The sequence below is a fragment of the Vidua macroura genome, chromosome 3 (genome assembly GCF_024509145.1).
Source record: "Vidua macroura isolate BioBank_ID:100142 chromosome 3, ASM2450914v1, whole genome shotgun sequence".
In the NCBI taxonomy this organism is placed as follows: Eukaryota; Metazoa; Chordata; class Aves; order Passeriformes; family Viduidae; genus Vidua; species Vidua macroura.
The window spans coordinates 91641609-91661400 of NC_071573.1; the positions used below are offsets into that span (position 1 = coordinate 91641609).

Here is a 19792-nt window from a genome sequence, read left to right on the forward strand (position 1 = left end):
CCTTACGCCCAGACTAATACATGGCCAAAGCAAGGAAAAACAAAAGGTCAGAAGAAGCAACTAAATCTTGGTATGAAAAGAGCTCTGAGTTAAAAGGCTCCTCTATTACATCCAACTTGCTTACTCAACAAGACTGTACCTAAACTAATAATCACTATCATCATCTGACTCTTTGTGGCAAAACTTTGACACTTCTCAGGAGGCAGAATCAGACCTTTATCTTTCACCCTCAACAAAAAGTGTAGGAAATTAACAGATTTTCCTGTTTACAAACTTTGCAATATTTCAAAACATGAAGCTGATATTCTAAGCAGTAGCTTTTCCTTTGAGCAACGAGAACACAACAGACTCCTTATGAAAAATTCTGTTTATGAAGTGGTAAGTGAAACAGCAGTCTAAGGACGCAGACCAAAGTCTTGTAGGCAGAGCCTTATTACAGTAGCTAGAAACATCATCAACTTTCAGATATACATATACTTACTGAGAACTCATGTACCTGAAAACTTCTCTACTTTTCTCAGATAATCTGTAAGTAGTGTAATAAATAGTCATGAAGAGGTTAATTCCACCTGTCAATCTTGCCTGGCATGTAGTTTATGCATGGTAGCTCATAACTAATCACCATTAACTGTATGAAAATAAGAATTTCTTGGGAAAATAAGAAATTGCAAGGGATTGCATGTTCAAAATCATAATTTATTGATGTATTTTTAACCATGTAGCTCCTTGCAAAGATACAGTTTATAAATTATAGAACAAGTATAGTTCTTTCCACAGCTTTCACATTTTAGTCCTCAAGTCCAGGTCAGTATTTTGAAACAAGATGGTCAAAGGTAAATTATGCAAAATGGCTTAAAAAAAACTACACAAAAAAGCTTCAGTTCTTCCAGGATCCAAGATACACACATAACAAGCAGCATTACAATGTCTGCACTACACCCCCAAGCGATATATGCAGGAGAAGCAGCGTACAGTACCTGTACCAGACCTCAAGGAACACTTCATGATTAGCAGTACACAGCACCTGAACATCTACAGCAGCTTCAAAATTTATTTAGTAAAACAAATGCTCAGAGGGTTTACAGCATGTGTGGCAAGGTTAGATGATGGGTTGTAGCACGTTACTACCGTGTCCAAGTGAGCCCTGCTTACCTGTGTATTCACACCAGGCCAGTGCACAAGCAGTACATATCACCATTTAGCCCTGCCACTGTGACACTCCCCAAAGCAGGGCCAAGTACCTGCAAACTCACCCCACAGTACAAGGGAACAACTCACTGCCTGCATCCCTCTCCCCTACATGCACATCCTATGGAGAAGGCAGGCTCCATTGAAATTCTACCAAGATCAAATTACACTGATGATCAACTGACACCATTGCATTGGTGGGGATGTACCTCTGCAGTTAAATTTTATATTTTGTGCTCGCTCGCCATTGACAGTTTTTCCTTAAGGTTGATGTCAACAAAATGCCAGATCTTAAAGGCAAACAAGTTTAATTTAAAGAAAACATTTATTTGAAGTTCTTTTAAGTCACAGACTTTAACAGATGACAACTTTCTCCCTTTTCACATTTCAAGTCTTCAGCAGAGACCATACACACTGTCCCATGGACAGTGAGATTTTCCTATTGATTCCTTTTGAACGAATCGGTGTCTAGGCAGATGAAGATTCACATTTTAAGCAAACTGATTTAAAAATATTTTTTAAAAAACCCCAACACAACAAAACAAAACTTTGTTATCAAATTCTTATCACAGATAAAAGGTGTTTAACACTCATAAGCTTCTCAAAACAAAAATCAAAATAAAATCTCAAAACAAAATCCCAGCCATTCACAATCAAATAGAACATACTGCCTTCAAGAAATTTCCCAGAATTTTAAAATGCTCCAAATATATACACATTTATAACTTAAGTGCTTATTAGCTACAACCTTTTACTCATGCAAAAGTTGTGAGAGGAGAAGGTGTTTCTTAGAGCGGCTTTTCTGAATATGCAGTAAAACTCTTCACTCGTGCAAAGAACAAAGGGGTGTACATTTTGTCAATGTCGAAAGTAGTAACAGCTGTCTCACCAGTCGATCTGCGAAGAGCATTGTAAAAGTTAAATTAGACACAAGTTGCTGTTTGAGTCCCTCATGCAATCATGTTCCATAGTACAGTGTGTGCATCAAACTACAGTTGGAATAAAGTGTCTTTTGTAATGCCTTGTTCTGAAAGCATTTGACTTTTAGCTGAATCACACTATACAGAATCCACTTCTACATTCATACCTAAGAAACCACTTTCCACTCTTATTATGAGCTCCAAGACCTGAGCAGTACAGAAACTTCATGCTGAAAAGAATATCTGCGATATAAATTAGGTATGACAACATTAGCTATTAGCTTTTACAAAAGCAATTTTTCTGTTAATGGAAGTTACCTACACTCCCAACCCACAAACAGTTTATTTCCTGCATTTTATATTCTCACAGCTCAACAGCTGAGCTTTGTTCCTATAAAAATACTGAATATTAAGAACACTGGAAGACAAGGACTAAATCTACCCTAACTGCCAACATCAAATCTGGAAAGCCAACTTGCCAGTAATTTGAAGTGTCAGGTGCAAAAACAATGGTCATGGCTTCTGCCTAGTAAGTGATCAGAATAGCTGGTCACATGCCCATATACTGCACTGCTGAATTATATAGTTAGTAACATTAGAGTTCTCACATGAAAAGTACAAACATCTTTGGTCTGCACATCCACAGTGGAAAACATATATATCTTAACGAATACACACTTCCCACACCCCTTCACTAACACAACATTAAGTCATTCAACCCTGATTCAGTTCTGAAATCAAACACTCTGCATAAATCCTTTAAAAAGCTAAAAAACTATGGTTATACTACTTAGGAAACTTCCTATTATCATTAAAACAGGTTACTAAAATATTGGGATTTCTTTACATAAAAGTTCATTATGTATTTCAAATCAGGACCAGTTACTGTTTTCATTACATTTTGTTAAAGCCAAATAAGTTTCAGACTCTTCACATTTTCTGTACTTAGTACTGGACAAATGAACGTCACCTTTAATTCTACAGTTTAGTATCTTTACTCTTGTTCTCCATTTACTCACCTGCAAGTGATGTGACAAGAATGATGTATCCACACAAGTTTGTTGAACCTCTGGCGCCCACTGGAGCACAACTGTAGTCCTACATGGAAACTGTGATCTGTTTCTTGAGCAGGAACTCGGCGGAAATACCTGTATTTGTGGTAATCAACTGGTTTCTGTAGAGAGAAATAAGAAGTTTCATGACCTACAAAGAACACATTATGCAACTATTTATCCTAAGTAACTGTGAGACCAGATTGGTAAAACTCTCAATACTTAAAAACAAGTACAATTGTTCCTTCAAAATACATAAATGTATATGTTAATGATGAAAGAAGTTTTCACAGAAAGCGAAAGAAGCATGCAGGACACCACGCAACTGTGCATAGTCACTGTAACACTTCTTACTCTTCACAAGTTTCTCTTGACTAGCACTTTGGTAATCAGAAGAATTTGTAAGTAAGCTGATTGAATCATTCAGAGTTCATTTAACAAATACTGCTTATCTAGTTTTACTAAATGTTGTGGAACATAACTGCACACAGTCAAATCTGTTCTCAGAAAATGAGACTCATCCTTCTTTCCCATTAACAATGTTGATACCTAATAGTACCATAAATGGAAGCTAAGCCTAAGGGGGAGAACAATTGCTTAAATTTGAACCAGGTCTTTAATAAATTATTACAGATGTGGGGACAAATGTAAGTGGCATCACCATGGTTATTTATTTATATTTTATTTTTAAACCATTTAAAAATTAAATTAATTTTTTAATCTTTTGATGTAAGGCAAATCTTTGGGTCCCTTAAAACACTCAGTCTGAGTAAAATCTTGTTAATCTATTTCTCCTCTATTCTATTTTTCTACCTACCTCTTCCTTTTTCTTCATTATTACAGCAAATACTTTGGTTTGATTGTCTGTTTCCTGGGAAAGGCGATAATGGCCAAGCAAGATTGCATCCGTTCTGGGAAGTTAAAAAGGAGGATATTGTCAAGGACATAAAAAAATTCTGTGTCTCAAAAGTGTGATGTTCTTTTAATACAAGTATCAGCAATGAAACAAAGACTAACTACATAGCATAATGATACAAACTATTTCTTATTTCCATTCAGTAAAGCCTAATCAATGATATTAAATGGTGAAAACATTTTGGAAACTTGCTTCTAATTTTCCCAAACAGGACAGTAAACGTAAGTAGCTGGTTCTACCTAGCCTACTGCTAAATATTTACAGATTTCTTGTGAACAGCTCAAACCTGTTTTGAAGTTGCAAACGATTTTCTATGTTTTTACGTCCGAACATCAAGAAGTTTTAATTGCAACATATCCCACTGAAATCTTCACTTTCCTTCAGTTGAGAAAGTGTGAGAAGGCAGGCAGTAACAAAATAGTATCTTTAAAAGGATTGTTCCATCTACTTGCCTTAAAAATTTCAAATCACATAACCCACAAAGGAAATCTAATTATAATATCAGGACCCTAAAATGAAAGGTATCTTTGCAAAAAGATCAAATTTTTTTGTAGTTCTTATGAAAGAATTATAAACATCTATAACACAATATAAATAACATTGTTTTGCTAAGAGAGGATATAGATCTGAGACAAAAGTAAATAGAAATTGCTAGGTAAAAGCAAAATGAAAACTGCAGAGCCAAATACTTTATTTCAATAACCTTGTGTTTTTAGTCCGTAAGCGAGGAACTATAGATTGAGGATCTTCAGGAGTTGTTAGCATCATAACTTGACCATCTGGAAAGAATCTCAAATACCTGCAAAAACATAATTACACAATGCAAACCTAGAAAATATATCCTTTTCCTGTTTGCTTTTAAAATCACAGGATGTTACCTAGAAGGATTTAGAACTTAATTGGTAATAGCATTTGAAAAGACATTTCTTCACACATAACAGAAAAAAAAGAGATCAGAAATCAAAAGAGAGTTATGAATAGTGAAAGAGGGAGTTATGAAGAGTTATGAAGTTTTGTCACCTCTACCAAAGCAAGGTAGCTACTCTGGGATCAAAACTGACCTCAAGTTTCTCCACTCCTATCCATTGAGACCAGTGCAACAAAATCTCAATTACAGTATCAGTACAGAATTATTAATGTCATGACTTTTTCAGGTTCTGGAACCTGATTGATTTTTACAGTACTCAAGTACTGTGCTAATGTTTGAGACTACAGCAATAGCCATCAGGTTCAATGGTTTCTATGCCTCAGAAGAGACAGCAGAATAAAACAATAAATGCTGGGAGCAGCAAGATGAACAACAGCAAAAAATCAGGTTGAGGAAACAAATGGCAAGGCATTTACAGCAAGATAAGAAAGCCCAGCCTCTTGATTTTTACAACTGATTACACATACGCTCAATGACTGATCTTGTATAATCACAGTATTCTCTTTGCTGAATTGTGTCATGTGTTGGATCAGACATGTAAAGCAAAAGTTGTTTAGGGAAAGAAATCTGTAGGTAAGTATTAATTGTTATAAGCCTTCAAGCTTTTGCCACGTGACATGGCTTAAGTGAGGATGAAACATGTTTCTAAGCTCATTTCTCATTATCACAGAATTCTATTACTAGATCTATTATTGGATTCTATTTCTAAAACCTACTCTCAAAAAATACACATTGCTTTACACACTGTAGCAGTCCCATTCAGTTTTACAGAATGATTATTGTCTGCGATAGCCAGGGGTGGATTTAAAGAACTTAAGAGAGAGAAACATTTCACTCACTCATTGTACTACAGCTCTACCTGTAATATTCCACTTGGTGCCATGCTCTATAGAAACCATCAAGAGACTGTTCTCCTTGACGTATGTATTTTGTCTTGCTGACATATACACCTACAGAAAAGGAAGATACATGAACAAAAACTAAGAACATAAAATATTTATGATGAAAAAGCCAATAATCTAAAACTTTTGAGCATAGTTTTGTTACTTAAAATACATGGAAGTTTTTATTTTCATCCCTTGCACCTTTCCCTTCCTTTGCAGATATTCTACAAACTGAAATGCACAAACAAATTCAAATTAGGTCTAACAACATCACAAACATCAAACCCACCTGTTTCTGTTGTCACAGTTACAACTATTTCCAAAAGTACAGCTTACCATCAAATCGAACGCGAGGCCTTTCCAAAAACATGTCCCTCCAAGACGCATATGGAACAAGTTTATTGCAGCTCCTGCCCCATATTTTCAAACAGACTTGATGCCAGATTTCAGGATCTCTAGTGAAAACAAGAAAAAAGCAAACCCCATAACTTCCCTACAAACCCTGTTTAGCTTTTATATATCAGAGTAACACTCTCTTACTTAGTTTGGTTGCAACTAAAAGAAATGTTCTTTAACAAAAATAGCTCATAATTTAAAACCCTTGACTAATTTACTTAATCCTGGAGTGTTTGAAAGCCTTTTCCTCTTCTCAGTGAAACTGAAGAACAGAGTGTCATTTTCATCCAAGTACAGAACCACAACACTGCAGCACCCTGGGACTTCTTTGTGTGGCTATATGAGCATGACAACAGACCATATTTTGGAGACCCGAAACACTAATTTGCAAACAAGGTAGAGCAAATAATACTTTCTGCTGGATTTTTATTACAGTAAAGTAATCTATCTCACATACCATTTAGTAGTGTATTCAGAAACTGATCAGCACTGTGAGAAGCCTAACATGAAAATGTACATGGGAAGGAAAAGCAGGACATTCTAGTGCAAGAAGAGAAGTTTCACTCTAGATAAATTATCTACAATACCTGGCACAAATGTAAAATCCTCGACAAACAAGAGATAATTGCTCCAATGATCTTAGATCCAAGTCACTTGAAACCACCCATCGGAAAATGTACATTAGTACTTCCATAGGCAATGCTAAAAAGAGAAAAGAAATCCTTGTTAGATGCAACCTGTAAATCAACAGCTTATTTATAATTTTGGGTTTGGCTTTTGACTTTCAATTAAAAAATCCTACTTCTCACATTGTAGAGAGAGAGAACAAAAAAAATTAACTTAAAAGGTCACTATAGATTAGATGCAATGTCCATAAAGGATCTTTTTGAACCTTTTTAGCTTACCAACTTCTGAAGCCGATGTTATTTTTTAGAAGTTTTCTTTATGCTATAAAAAAGTCAGTAAAAAAGACCAACACTGCTGCTCAAAGGACACATCTCCTGAGATCATTTTAGAGTAATGTCTGCAACATCTTGTCTTTATTGGTAAAAAAAGAAAATACATTTTCCCAAGTCTACAATACACCAATTATTTAAAAAAAATGTTTAAAACATTGTTTTCTTTATGTTTTGATTTGCTTCACTTACTTTATTTTCTTTCCTTGACCAGAACAAAGAAGATCAGGCCAAGATTTCAAAGTGCAACTGATAATTTAGGATGCAAAACAAAGGCATCTGTTCTTAAGAGAGATCATAGCTCATATACACATTCTACAATTTAAATCTCATACGGAAGTCTCAGGATAACTGTCCTAGAACCTAAGCACTGAAAGTCATTAACCTTCAAAAGACTTTCTAGCTTTGTTATATAGTTTGTCTGACCCTGAAAACACACTTGTTGCAAAAATCTCATACAGAATCAGATAAAATCAAGAAATATAAAGATGCATTGTCTACAAAGCAATTGTCTGTTACTCACCGTTAAGTATTGTAGTAATAATTGTATTTGCAAACCAAACCAAAAGAACTGGAAGGAAAACTGGAATACACTTATTTCAGCAAGTCCATTCCTAGAAGCTGCTGCTTTTAAGTATGCCTCTGATCCTGAAAATTCTACTCAGAAATACTACATGGAAAAATCTTGTGTGATAAAGACAAGATCTTGTATGAGAACAAGATTTGTTTACCTAGTTGATAATTTTTTCTCCTTTGTATCTAACTACATAAATAAGTAAAGAGAGAATGTATGCATTTCTCCAAAGGTGGCTTTTGAATGAAGGAGACAAATGTTTTGTTTGAATGAAGTGAAACATCTATATTCTAAATTCTGCCTCTCAACTCTTACAGCTTATCTTAACTCTTACCTGAGATGTGGGTCTGGCTGACATAAACTTCAGGCTGACAAAGTTTGACTGAAGACTCCTGAAGAGTTAACTGCTGCTGGAAATCCGTCAGGAGATCTGCCATTTTGTCATCCTCTTTGCTATCCTCAACACTAGAAAAGGGGCAATGCCAACACTGTAATATTGGACAAAACATACCAACAGATGTCCTCATCTTGGCATCATCCACTGGCATACTCCCATTCAATAGAGTTGTTTCCTGTACATTTTTAAAGCAATCGCATTTCATCATACAATAAAACAACTACTGAAATATGATCAAGGTCATTAAGACATTGCTGAAGTAACAACTGGGGCTTTTTCATTAAACTCCCATCCCAGTTTTTTATTTTGTATTAGAGTTTTTTATTTAAGTTACTGACAAATTTCTTGACCTCATGAAAAGAAAAATCTTGTCTTTTAATTTGTCTAAGATATGGCATATGCAGGAAATAAAGTTGTTAATGAAAGTTGTATTTTGTAATCCTTCTCATTATGTAAGATATTGGAAACAGTTAAGGATTATTTTTCATGCTTGTGTTATTCACTAAAGAGTGATCCTTGGTGGGTCTATTCAACAGTAATGAACGAAAACTATTTTTGTACCTATTCTGTAAATAGGCAGAAATAATAAATTTCAGGAGCCAGAACAAGAAGCAACAAGCTTGCTATTCATCAGTAAATTTGAAAGATTACTAAGTGATAAAAGAACATTACCACATTAATAAAAGAAATCTAAAGTTATATACCATAATATGTTATTTTAATAGCTGCCTACTTGCTTGCCCCAAATAACCAGAAAGGACACAAAACTCACTGAGCAGATCACAAACCACTTTTTCTTCCATGACTTGGTATACAGGCTAATTGAGAAATCTTACAGTCACTTTTTAATACTGTTCAATTCTACTCTAAACAAGTTAATAGAATGAGCTGAGAATGTAAGCAAGCAACTAGTAGACCAACCAATGAGTTTTGAAGTATCACGGAGAAGACAATTATCTTTGGGCCTGTCCTAACTAAGACTACAGTAAGACGTTGCACTGAACATACCTTCCTTTATTTTGATGAGTATGATGGTCAGTCCCAGTACCTACAGGCCACACTAAATTGTTTTTTCAAATCTAATTGTGTAATTTGTTTTTTCTCATCAAGACTGTATGAAACACCTACAACAGTAATTCAGAAAGCACAAACTAGTAACTTTTCCCAATCTGGGAACATCTCTACAAATACTGCTTTTAAACAGTAGAGTAACAATTGAGACTACTGGTTATTTTTCCCCTCACTGCCATGAAGTGCTGGGAACAATACAGCAACATTAAAAAAAACCAAATAAATATCCACAGAATTGCTGAATCATTTAGGTTGGAAAAGACCTTTAAGATCACCAAGCCCAACCATTCACCTGGCATTAAACCATGTCCCTAACTGACACATACACATCTTTTAAATACCTCCAGGCATGGTGACTCAACCCCTTCCCTGGGCACCCTGTTCAAGTGCTTGACAACCCTTTCTGTGAAGACTTTTTCCTAATATTCACTCCAAAGCACACCCTGAGGCCATTTCTTCTTGTCCTGTTGCTTGTTATTTGGGAGGAGAGACCAACACCTCCCTCAATACAAACTCCTTTCAGGTGGTTGTAGTGAACAGTAAGATCTCCCCTGAGCCTCCTTTTCTCCAGGCTTAACACCCCCAGCTCCCTCAGCTGCTCCTCACAGGACTTGTGCTCCAGACCTTCCCCAGCTCCACTGCCCTTCCCTGGATTCACTCCAGCCTCTCAATGTCTTTCTCATAGTGAGGGGCCCAGAACTGGACCCAGCACTGGAGGTGTGGCCTCAGCAGTGCAGAGTACAGGGGGACAATCACTGTCCTGGTCCTGCTGGTCACACTATTGCTGATACAGGCCAGGGTGCCACTGGCCTTCTTGGCCACCTAGGCACACACTGGCTCATGTTCAGCCAACTATCAACCAGGACCCCACGGTCCTTTTCCAACAGGCAGCTTTCCAGCCACTCTGCTCCCAGGTTGTAGCTCTGCATGGGGTTGTTGTGACCCAAGCACAGGACCCAGTACTTGGCCTTGTTCAAATTCACACAATTGGCTTTGGCTCATTGATCCAGCATGTCCAGATCTCTCTGCAGAGCCTTCCCACCCTCCAGAAGGACCACTCCTGCTTCAGGTCAGAGAGTCTTAATGGAGTAGAGAAAATGATGCTAAAGAAAAGAATCCTATAAAAAACAAGGTTTTTACATTAATTACTATAGTGCATGATCCAGTAGTTTTCCTAGTGCACAAATGCACCGCAAAGATTTCATGCCAGCAACACATTCAGATATGAAACTAATGGATGGAAATAAAGCACTCAGCTCATCTTGCACTCTTTTATATTAAGTCAACAGCTGCATTGGAGCTGTACTGTCCTGGGGCAACAAGACTGAGCTAATAAAACCACAGGGACACAGTTGCGTTTTCCTATTTCATTCTCCATGTTAAAACTCTTGATTTTTTGATGCAGTTATCAGGAGCACCAACACTGCTATGAGTAAGCAAGAATTTGGGAAGCTGTTCCATAAGCTTGTCCACATTAGGCTGCAGGGACTGGAACAAAAGTTTTGGCCCTCCTTAAACTCAAGTCTTGGGCTCAGTGACTTACGGCAGCCCTAAGCCACTGCACACCCCTTGTCCTGAGGTTAGGGGTATTCTGATGTGTGTAATGATGAAAGACTAGACCACTCAGAATGCAGTCTCTGAGCTTCTGAATGTATTGCTCTACTGAAAATGCTCTCATTTGGCTGTGTTAGCACAAGAACAGATTATTCCTTTGCTTAATTAAAATGCTTATTTTATTAGTATGAAGCTTTAACTAATTAATCATTTTGCCATCTACAACTTTGTATATGATCCTAAATTGGAAAATCAAAAACCAAAATAGTAACTGATGCTTTTTTTTATTAAGCAACAGCGTAGCTATTTGTAATCCTTCCCCCTGAAATTAGCCAGCTCCAAACAAGCCTGTTACTGTCTTCAAAAACAGAGTCTACTCAAGTGAGAATAGGTAAGTTTTCCAGATACTAGGAGACTTACAAGTGCATATTACAGCAGAACGTTGATATCCTTCAGAAACAAAATGTCATGTTTCAGTATTCCTATGCACTTAATTAGTAAAATTTAATACTTACCACCTCTTTCCAACTGCATCACCATCTGGGGACCGTGTATAGGTGATCTTAAACTCTATATCAGGTACAAGCTGCATGGCTAGACGATAAAACTTGATGGCTGAAAATAAAGGTTTGATGTTCAAACATATCTGATGTCCATACTAGCTTATCAAAGCAAAGACTGTTTTCAGAGAGATGGGTTCTGCTAAAAGCACTAAAAAGGTGGAAAATGCCTTTGCCTAGGAAAGCTTGTTTAGTCTAAACTGTTAGGTTTAAATTCAATACAGAAGAGAGGAACATTAAGTACCTGTTTTCAAAACTAAAAACCTCATATACCTTTTTCAGAATAAAGAGTTATCTCAGATGTGTTTCAGCCTTTACAGATTTACCTTAATTACCACAAATTCAACTACAGTGTAGAAAATTTTACATTAAAACATTATGAACTCCTGATGTTGTTTAGTGCCTGGCACTTACAAAGATTTTCCAACAAGCTGTAAAGATTTTAGACAGTATATCCATAACTAGCCATAAGTTAAATGAAAGAGAAAAATTATGCAGGTACCTTAAGTCCCTGGTATAGCACAGAGAGGCTTTCAGACATATACAACACTATAAAGGTGAGAATGATGAATAAAATATAGTTGCAATTTTAAAATTAAATAGATGCGAAATGTATCAATTTCCCTATGGAAACCCCTGGGAACTAAAGAAGGCACAGATGCAAGCCACTCAACACACCAAGAGTAAGGAAAGCAGCCTTGTCACAAAACTATGGGGCATGAAGAAACACCTGACAGCTTGGGTTTTGCAGTTTTCTCACACACAGAGAAAATACTCTGCCTTTAGCACTACAAAGATCCTACAAACACTGAGTAGAGAAAGAGGTTCAGGAAGATCACTGTGGCAACAAACAGTTATTAAGCTGAAGAATGTCCTTCTTCTGAGTCAGCTCTGTGAATCCTTCTTAATTTAAATTAATTCAATGTATGCACATTCAATCTATTTTAATAACAGTAGTAAAATCAAGTGTGCATGTATATGTTTCTTCGTATTCCTACATTGTGATACCAAGATCCAAGGGCAATTCTTCTTCAGTTTGGACTCTTAAAACAAAAACTCAAATAAAACATCAGTGAGTGCGGAGCTCAGAATTTGTCTGATGAGTCTGAGAAACTCGAGTTTGGAGCTAGTATATGTTCCTGTTTCCTTGAGTTCATGTCAGGGGCAGTGACTGACAAATAGTATCCTTTGCCTGTTGAGGACTGGAAATACCAGCAGCCAGCTAAATAGAGATCAGTCTCAACTTTAGCATTTAATTTTGCAGACAAGGCCTCTACTGTACTTAAGCAAGAACAAGCTGCAGCACATAACTGTCTCACAAACATCAGGTATCAGCAGATTTCAGAAGCAGGCTTGGATTCTGGTGACCTGGGCCAGGTCAGCAAATAAAAGTGTGGTCTGAAAACAGATGTCCCAACACATGCTCAGTAATATATCTGTGTCTGGCATAGGACCGTGCCTCTAAGGTATCATATAGATCTATGTGTAGAAATAGTTCAGTTTAGTTTCTCTAAGTCTCAAATCAAATTCAATTGAGAAAGATCAATTCACATTCATGCAATCCAGATGTCTGAAACACTTTTGTGAATGGAACTGTTAGATATCAGTATTTCTTTCCTGCTATGTTTGACATACAAGGAGTGCACTGAAGCAGATGAAGCCACAGCTTTCATTTAATATACACAATGTTTAAATAGACTGCTTTCCTCGCCTTTTTTTTTCCTAGTTTATTCAGAAAAAACCTTCACAATTGACTACATGATTTCCTAAATATGTACCAGATTTTTAGTGCTGACATATTTTTTTACTGTGCATTTAATCCTTTACCAAACACCCACCATATCTTAGCCTAAAGTAATTTTGCCCTGTAGAAACACATAACAAATTAGAAACTGAGACAACTGATTTTATTAACTACAGGGGACTCATATTTCTCTCAGTTAATATGAGATAGGAAACAACAACCAGAAATCCCTTGAAAATGAAGGAAAATTCCTGTGGTGAAGTGAAATTGTGTATTCAGCAGGTGGCTGAGCTCAGGAGCTTCCAGAGTTCTCTCAGATTTCTGTATCTTAACTTATTTTGCACCTGCACTTTGAAGACGGTGGCCAAACCCTCTGGTGGATGAGCAGAATGGCACATACATTCTGCTTCATTTTCTTTCTCACATGAAAGAAACAGAAAATTGGTATCTCCACTACTGACCTACAGGACTTGGAAGTTAGGATAGACTTCTTACTCTCTAGACTCTGAAAACTAAATATATGAAAAAAACCTTTGAATTTCCATTTTTACTAGTGCTGATAGCAAGAGTGCTGGTAAGCAAGCTAAGTGCCTTAAATATTTTATGACAAACCTCAAAGACTACCAGATCTGAATGTTCACTGCAGGAATTCTTGAAAAAACTATTTTAGCATGCTGTGTTAATCAAAAAAAAAAAAAAAAAGCCAAACAAAAACCCCCAAACCCAAAGAGCCCTCTCCAAAAAAAAAAAAAAAAAAAAAAAAAAAAAAAAAAAAAAAAAAAGCCCAAACAACAACAAAGCATTAAAGCAGTACTTTAGTTCATAGTAGTTTTGTTCATAGCGGAATTATGAGAACTGTGAACACAGGAAACAGTTTATTGCATTGATTAATTATTATGCTAATTTCAACTTGCAGAAGTCACATAAAGAGGCATTCTAAGATACTGTTATTTTGTCTGAAAGCTAGAAATTCCTTCCTTGATGCCATTTTTGCTTTACCTCAACCTTAGAACTGTGATATGATGGTTCCTTCTATAGCATGTTTGTTTGCTTATCTGAATGATAGAGCTCTCAAACCACTGTTAGCCTGTAGTTTACGTTCACTGGCACCATGCAGATTTGCCCATAAATCACAGGTGTTACATTTCTCTACAATAAGGGTGTTCATTGTAGACTTCCATATTACCTTCATAAAGGGCCCCATTTCGTTCTTCTTCCACTGCCTTCAGGAAAAGTTCTTTTGCCTGAACAATAAATTATACAGAGCATTTCTTTAATTCCTTATAAATACAAGTGCAACGTCACTTGACTTAGAATTATTTTTCATCTTATCTATTGAACCTAGGACAGAGATAACAAAATAAGTCCCTAAATGGAGAAGATATATCCATGTGCTACAAGACATAACTGAAATTCCTAGTCAAGAAACTATCTGTACTCCTGCTGCTTGCACCTTACATAGTCTTTCAGAAAGCAGATTGTGAAGATGACACCAAGGCAAACATAAAGACTAGAAAAATCAGTTTAGGATTATGTAGACATTAGTATGGAGATAACAAGATAATAACCTCTGCTGTTTCTCCAGATTTAATTCAGCATTAGCTTTCAGAAAAGTTACAGTGGAACAGTAATACAGATAAATAAAACCTCAAAATTATGCATCGTTTTCCATACCTTTTCCTCTTTTGCTATCTCCTGTTTTCCCCTGGCATCAACAGACTTTAGTCCAGGTTCTCTTGATGATGCTCTGCATGGCAGAGGTTCCAACCCACTAGAACTCACACCTGGGGCAAGCTCAAACATCCACTGAGCTCTGAACATCTGAAGCTCTGCCTAAAAAACATGATTAATTCTACTTAGTAAGAGATATTCAGACAGTGTATCTTCTGAGGAGAAATTATAAAGTACAAACACAAAAAAGAATTTCAAAACTATGCTTTACATTTCCAAGTCTTAGAGGGCTTCAGTGAATTTCAGCACAGAGAGTTAGCAATTGTTTTATAGTAAATTAAAACAAAAAAGTGCACAAGTACTTGTTCAGTCTCATTCAATAACAAAAGTGCTTTTTTTCTGGACTGTTCACCTCAGAAGAAAAACTGATGTTTCAAGAAGTGGTTGTTAGTACTATGATTATGACCTAAGATTCCATAGAAAAGTGCATGACATGATTGTGTTTGTTCTTGTTTATGTAGACTTATCATAAGCAGTAAGTCAATTAGCTCTTAAAACTAAAATTTAGAAAATCTAGGTTTTTGTACACAAGCATTCTAAGTTATCTAACATTCAAGATGGTCATTTATGTAATACACAAATAAGACCTTACTCCTTTCTCTGTTAAAAAGTATGGACTATGTTCTGTGAAATAATACAAGTTACAATTCCTGCCATGCCTTTTTTTTCAGCATCTTTGAAGTTACACTTAACACATCTCTTGCAATCATCGCAACTTCTGGGGAGCAACTACACAGAAATCCAGTCTTGTAGGAGAATACACTTTTCTATTACACTCCTTTTATCAGCTTTCTGGTCCAGTAGAAAGTGACAACTTAAACTGGAATTTGATCACAGAAACTGCTGTCCAAGTTCTACAGTTCTTCAAAGAAATTCCAGATCTGTCACAAGCTTTCTTTTCATCTACACAGATAGCTGAAGACTGAATTTGACACTTGGAACACAATGCAAAATCTCATTTTTGGAGGGGCAGGCAGATTAAGCATTTGTCAGATCAACAAATACGTGGTAAATAAATGAGAATAAGTGATGCAGTTTAAATCACAGCAGTACTATGTTTGTAAAAACTCACTAGCATGAGAGACATACCTGAAGATTTGCTTCACTAGATCTTTCACTGTCATCAGTTCTTCCCAAATCAGCGTGACAATCTTCTTCAGCTTCTGCCTAGTAGAGAGCAGTCAAATGTGATTATAGGGTCTACATAAGTCCCTACAGCCCATTCACAAAGAACAACTGTCATGGACACAAATTCAAAAAAAATTAAGCATACTTCCCTTTTGATGATAAAAATTAATTTTAAAACTAATGAGATCAGTTGTACTTCCGTATTAACTCAATGAAGATTTGCATTTTAGACACGTTACTGCAACAGATTAGTTGTGTATCACTTGAAGGCTTCCATGCTGCAGTACACTAGCATAGCTGACTAAGTATACTGTGTCTATGTCAAAGCACAGAGCAAAAGTTTCAGTATTAAACAAAAATACGCTTTGTCCAACAAATTAAAATTTAATCACCATCTTCTCATTGTAAAGATAACCAGTAGTTTTGATTTGTTCAATATTTGCAAGAGCACAAAAGTGCTTTGAATAACAATAGATACTTTACATATACATGTGAAACTAAACAAGAAATAGTACTGGAAAATAAAATGCTAGCATGAGAGCTTGACAGTTGATTTTATTTACAATACAGTTGTGAGACAGGTTAAACAAAACCTGAAATAAGACCTTTGACTAAACCTAACATGGCTCTACATAGGAAGTTAAGCTGGCTAGTTTAAGAGGAAAACTTAAAAATACGTAAATTAATTATCATAGTGAAATATACTGAGATTTATGGAGTCTACACTAAAACAAAGGAAAACTAATTCTGAGTATTAGTGACAAGCCACTACAATGACAACAGCAAGATGCCGGTAAGGGGGAAAAAACACCCCAAAATAAAAACACCTCAAAATCTTAACTAAGACATTTGTTTAAGGTTTTTCCTGCAGCTGAAGCAAACCAGTTTTTCTACCGTTCTGCACTGAAATTCACATCTGTAGTTCTGCAAGTAGATAATGCAAAGTGAGATTACAAGCAGGCAAACCTGACATTAAAATTATCACAACTACTAAAAAAGTTTTATTTTCCACTCCTTCCTATTGTACTCAGTACTCAGAGACTTGAAGTGACATTCTGTCAGAGAGATTCTACCAAGCTCTCAAAAAGAAATCCCTACCTGCTGCACAGTCAAAGTGCAGAAATCAAAGCATTCTTGTACTCAGAAAATTTATACCATTTTTAGAGCACCTGGAAGTTCTGATCAAACCACAGAATACTAGCAAACGTGATGGGAAGGCAACCTTTAATCCCTCTGTCTTGGTGACAAGCACCTCCCTGGAGTTAGCACGTCTTCAGATTCCCCAACGACCATAAACATACTGGTTTGTAATCTGTCAAAGTGTTTTCCCTGATGTTTCAGATAATTTATCATTTACAATTGATAGACATGGTTGGTTGGCTGAAGATAAACAGATATTGCATCTACTTCTACATTCTCATTTTTAATTTTTGTACATTTTTAATTTCCCATTAGAGGAAACAGGTGAGCCAGAACACTATAAAACACTAGTGGCATTAAATCTCAGCAAGGAGTAAATAACTTGGAAATTGCATGGGCTTTGATTCCAGAATTTAATTGCAGGCAGTTAATACCCTATGAGTTGTGACAGTCCTACCACATTACTAGCATCCAGGAATATTTTGTTGGCCAAGCAGAGCCAGCCTAGAAATGAGCTAGCTCTGAAATGGGTGTCTGTAAGTGCATTATTATGGCTCTGGGCTGACAGAAATAAGGCCTAATTTTGTCTGTGCAGAGCACAAGTCTTCTGGTTTGCAGCTGAATTATGTCCAGGCAGCTCTCCAGTCTGGGCAGAATAAGACTGGTTTTATCTGCAAAATGCAGAAATTAGCAATTTCTGAACTAAATCAACACACTATCTTCTTGTGCATAAAGCCACGCCCATTAAAACCTTTAACTCCTGAAGTCTGTAAACAAACTGATTTAAGCACTGAAACTACTCAGAAGGGTAGGAAGCTGTATGAAGTTTACCTCATTCAAAAACTTTATATTTCATATTTAATTACGTGAGTAAACACAGGCACTGTGAAGCAAGGACCTTCACCAGCAGACAGCTCATGAGATCACACCTAAAGCACTTCACAACGTGTAAAAACTGGCTCCTTGCCCCCACTCTGAGAATACTTGTGTTGTACTTATAGTTTCTAAAATTCACAGAACACTGTGCTCTAACTGCTACTTAGGGGATAAATCTAGATTGTTCATCGTTGTGCTTGCTGCTGGCCTTTCACGATACAAGTCAGCTGTCACATGGAACGGTGACTTCATCCTGACTGAAAGAAAGACATCCTACTGTGTACTGGCTGATTGGCTTGATTAATTTTCCATGAGGAAAGTAGTAGTCTGTCAAGCCACCAAAAGGTAACATGTCAAAAGTAAATATCTGATTTAGGTGGCAACTCATTAAAAATGAAGTCAGCTGAGTAGATTCAATTCTGATTTGCTTGCAAAGCTTTAGAAACCATTTGCGAAATGCAGAACTAGTTTATTTGCACAGTTCAGTTTTGTTTTGCAATCAATAACTGCATGCTGATTTCCTCAGAGTACATTAACCACTCACTAAACTGTCTGTAACATCAGGTCCTTTAATAGTTCTGATCCCTGTTTCAGCAAAATAAAGCCAAGATCAGAAACAGTTTGAAGCTGAGTGTCACCAGTTGAACAGGGCTGTGTTATGTGTGAACCGTACAGAACTCAGGGAGGAGCAAGCAAGGCAAAGCGAAACAGTGACTGCCAGCTAACATTCCTCTTGGTTTTATAAAAAAATGAGAAAGCCACCCTATTTTTCTGTAAATGTGGTAGAAACAACACTGTGTTCAAAAATAAGAGTTTTTATAGCCGTGATGAGACATTTTAACAGCTCCTGTGTGATATAAATGATCCAGTTTGAATGATCCAGTTTTCATCATGGATACTTGAATCCATATTGAGGCGCAGTCAATAAAGCAATGCCGAACCAAGGAGTATTTCTGATATGTTAAATGACAAATTCAACTCGAGTCCCTGGCCCACGGAGTCCTTTGAATTACTGAGTGACTTTATGCCACCACATTTTTGAGGGAAGAAAAGGAAAGGAAGGGCACGCTCCCCTGTAATGACACAGGGATTTTGTTCACGCGTTCCTACAGAGGGCTAGATCGCTCCAGAACCAGGCAGCCCCACTCATCAAAATCCTCTGCGGGGGGCGGCCGTGTCAAGCCGCGGTGGGGCGGGATCACCGCGCGTTTCCCACAAGCATCGCCCGGTGTCTGGGGGCGGGCAGGGCTGCCTGCCAGCAGTTCGGCCAGGGGGCCGCTCCCACGCACACTCCCCCTTGTCCCGGTCCCGCCCGGCCGCCCCTGCACGGCAGCCGAGCCCCCGCCGCCCGGGCCCGCTCACCATGCTGCCGACGCTCGGGCGGCGCTGTCCCGTCCCGGGGGCTCTGCTCCCCCGCTTGGTCCGTGTGTCTTCCCTGCCCGCGAGGGGCACTTAGCAGAGTTCTCGGTCGGAGAAGCGCACCACGCAGCGGGAGTCCCTGCGGGCCCTGCGGACGGCAGCCATCTTCCCGGCGAGCAGGGCCGGCGGCGGGAGCGGCGGGACACGGCCCGGGCGAACCCGCCAGGTCAGAGCGCCGCCTCCCGCGCGGGCCGCTACGACACGCCACCGCACAGACTCCCCGTCCCAGAGCGCACCGCGGCCCTTGCCGTCTCTGCCGCCCGCGGCGGCGCGGCGCAAGGTCTGCTGGGGAGCGTAGTCCACGGCGGCACACCAGGGGAAGGGCGGCAGAGCAAAGGCTGCCGGGAATAGTAGTCTC

The 19792-nt window shown here is 37.8% G+C and overlaps 1 protein-coding gene across 2 annotated transcripts; it reads right to left on the reverse strand.

The window, feature by feature from the left end:
• Positions 1-675: 675 nt before the first annotated feature.
• On the reverse strand, positions 676-19558 carry FBXO9 (F-box protein 9). 2 transcript variants are annotated; one of them, XM_053972755.1, is made up of 14 exons: positions 19378-19558; positions 15961-16038; positions 14815-14973; positions 14327-14384; positions 11352-11451; positions 8149-8279; positions 6872-6986; positions 6225-6343; positions 5864-5954; positions 4780-4875; positions 3978-4071; positions 3128-3282; positions 2276-2351; positions 2000-2085 (listed from the first exon to the last, which is right to left on the reverse strand). In XM_053972755.1, the coding sequence occupies exons 1-13, from the start codon at positions 19378-19380 to the stop codon at positions 2300-2302; spliced, it is 1251 nt and encodes a 416-aa protein (XP_053828730.1). In that variant the 5' UTR covers positions 19381-19558; the 3' UTR covers positions 2000-2085; positions 2276-2299. The 2 variants fall into 2 exon arrangements, with proteins under 2 accessions (XP_053828729.1, XP_053828730.1); XM_053972754.1 differs by lacking the exon at positions 2276-2351 and having other exon boundaries at positions 676-2085; positions 19378-19551.
• Between the last annotated feature and the right edge of the window lie 234 nt (positions 19559-19792).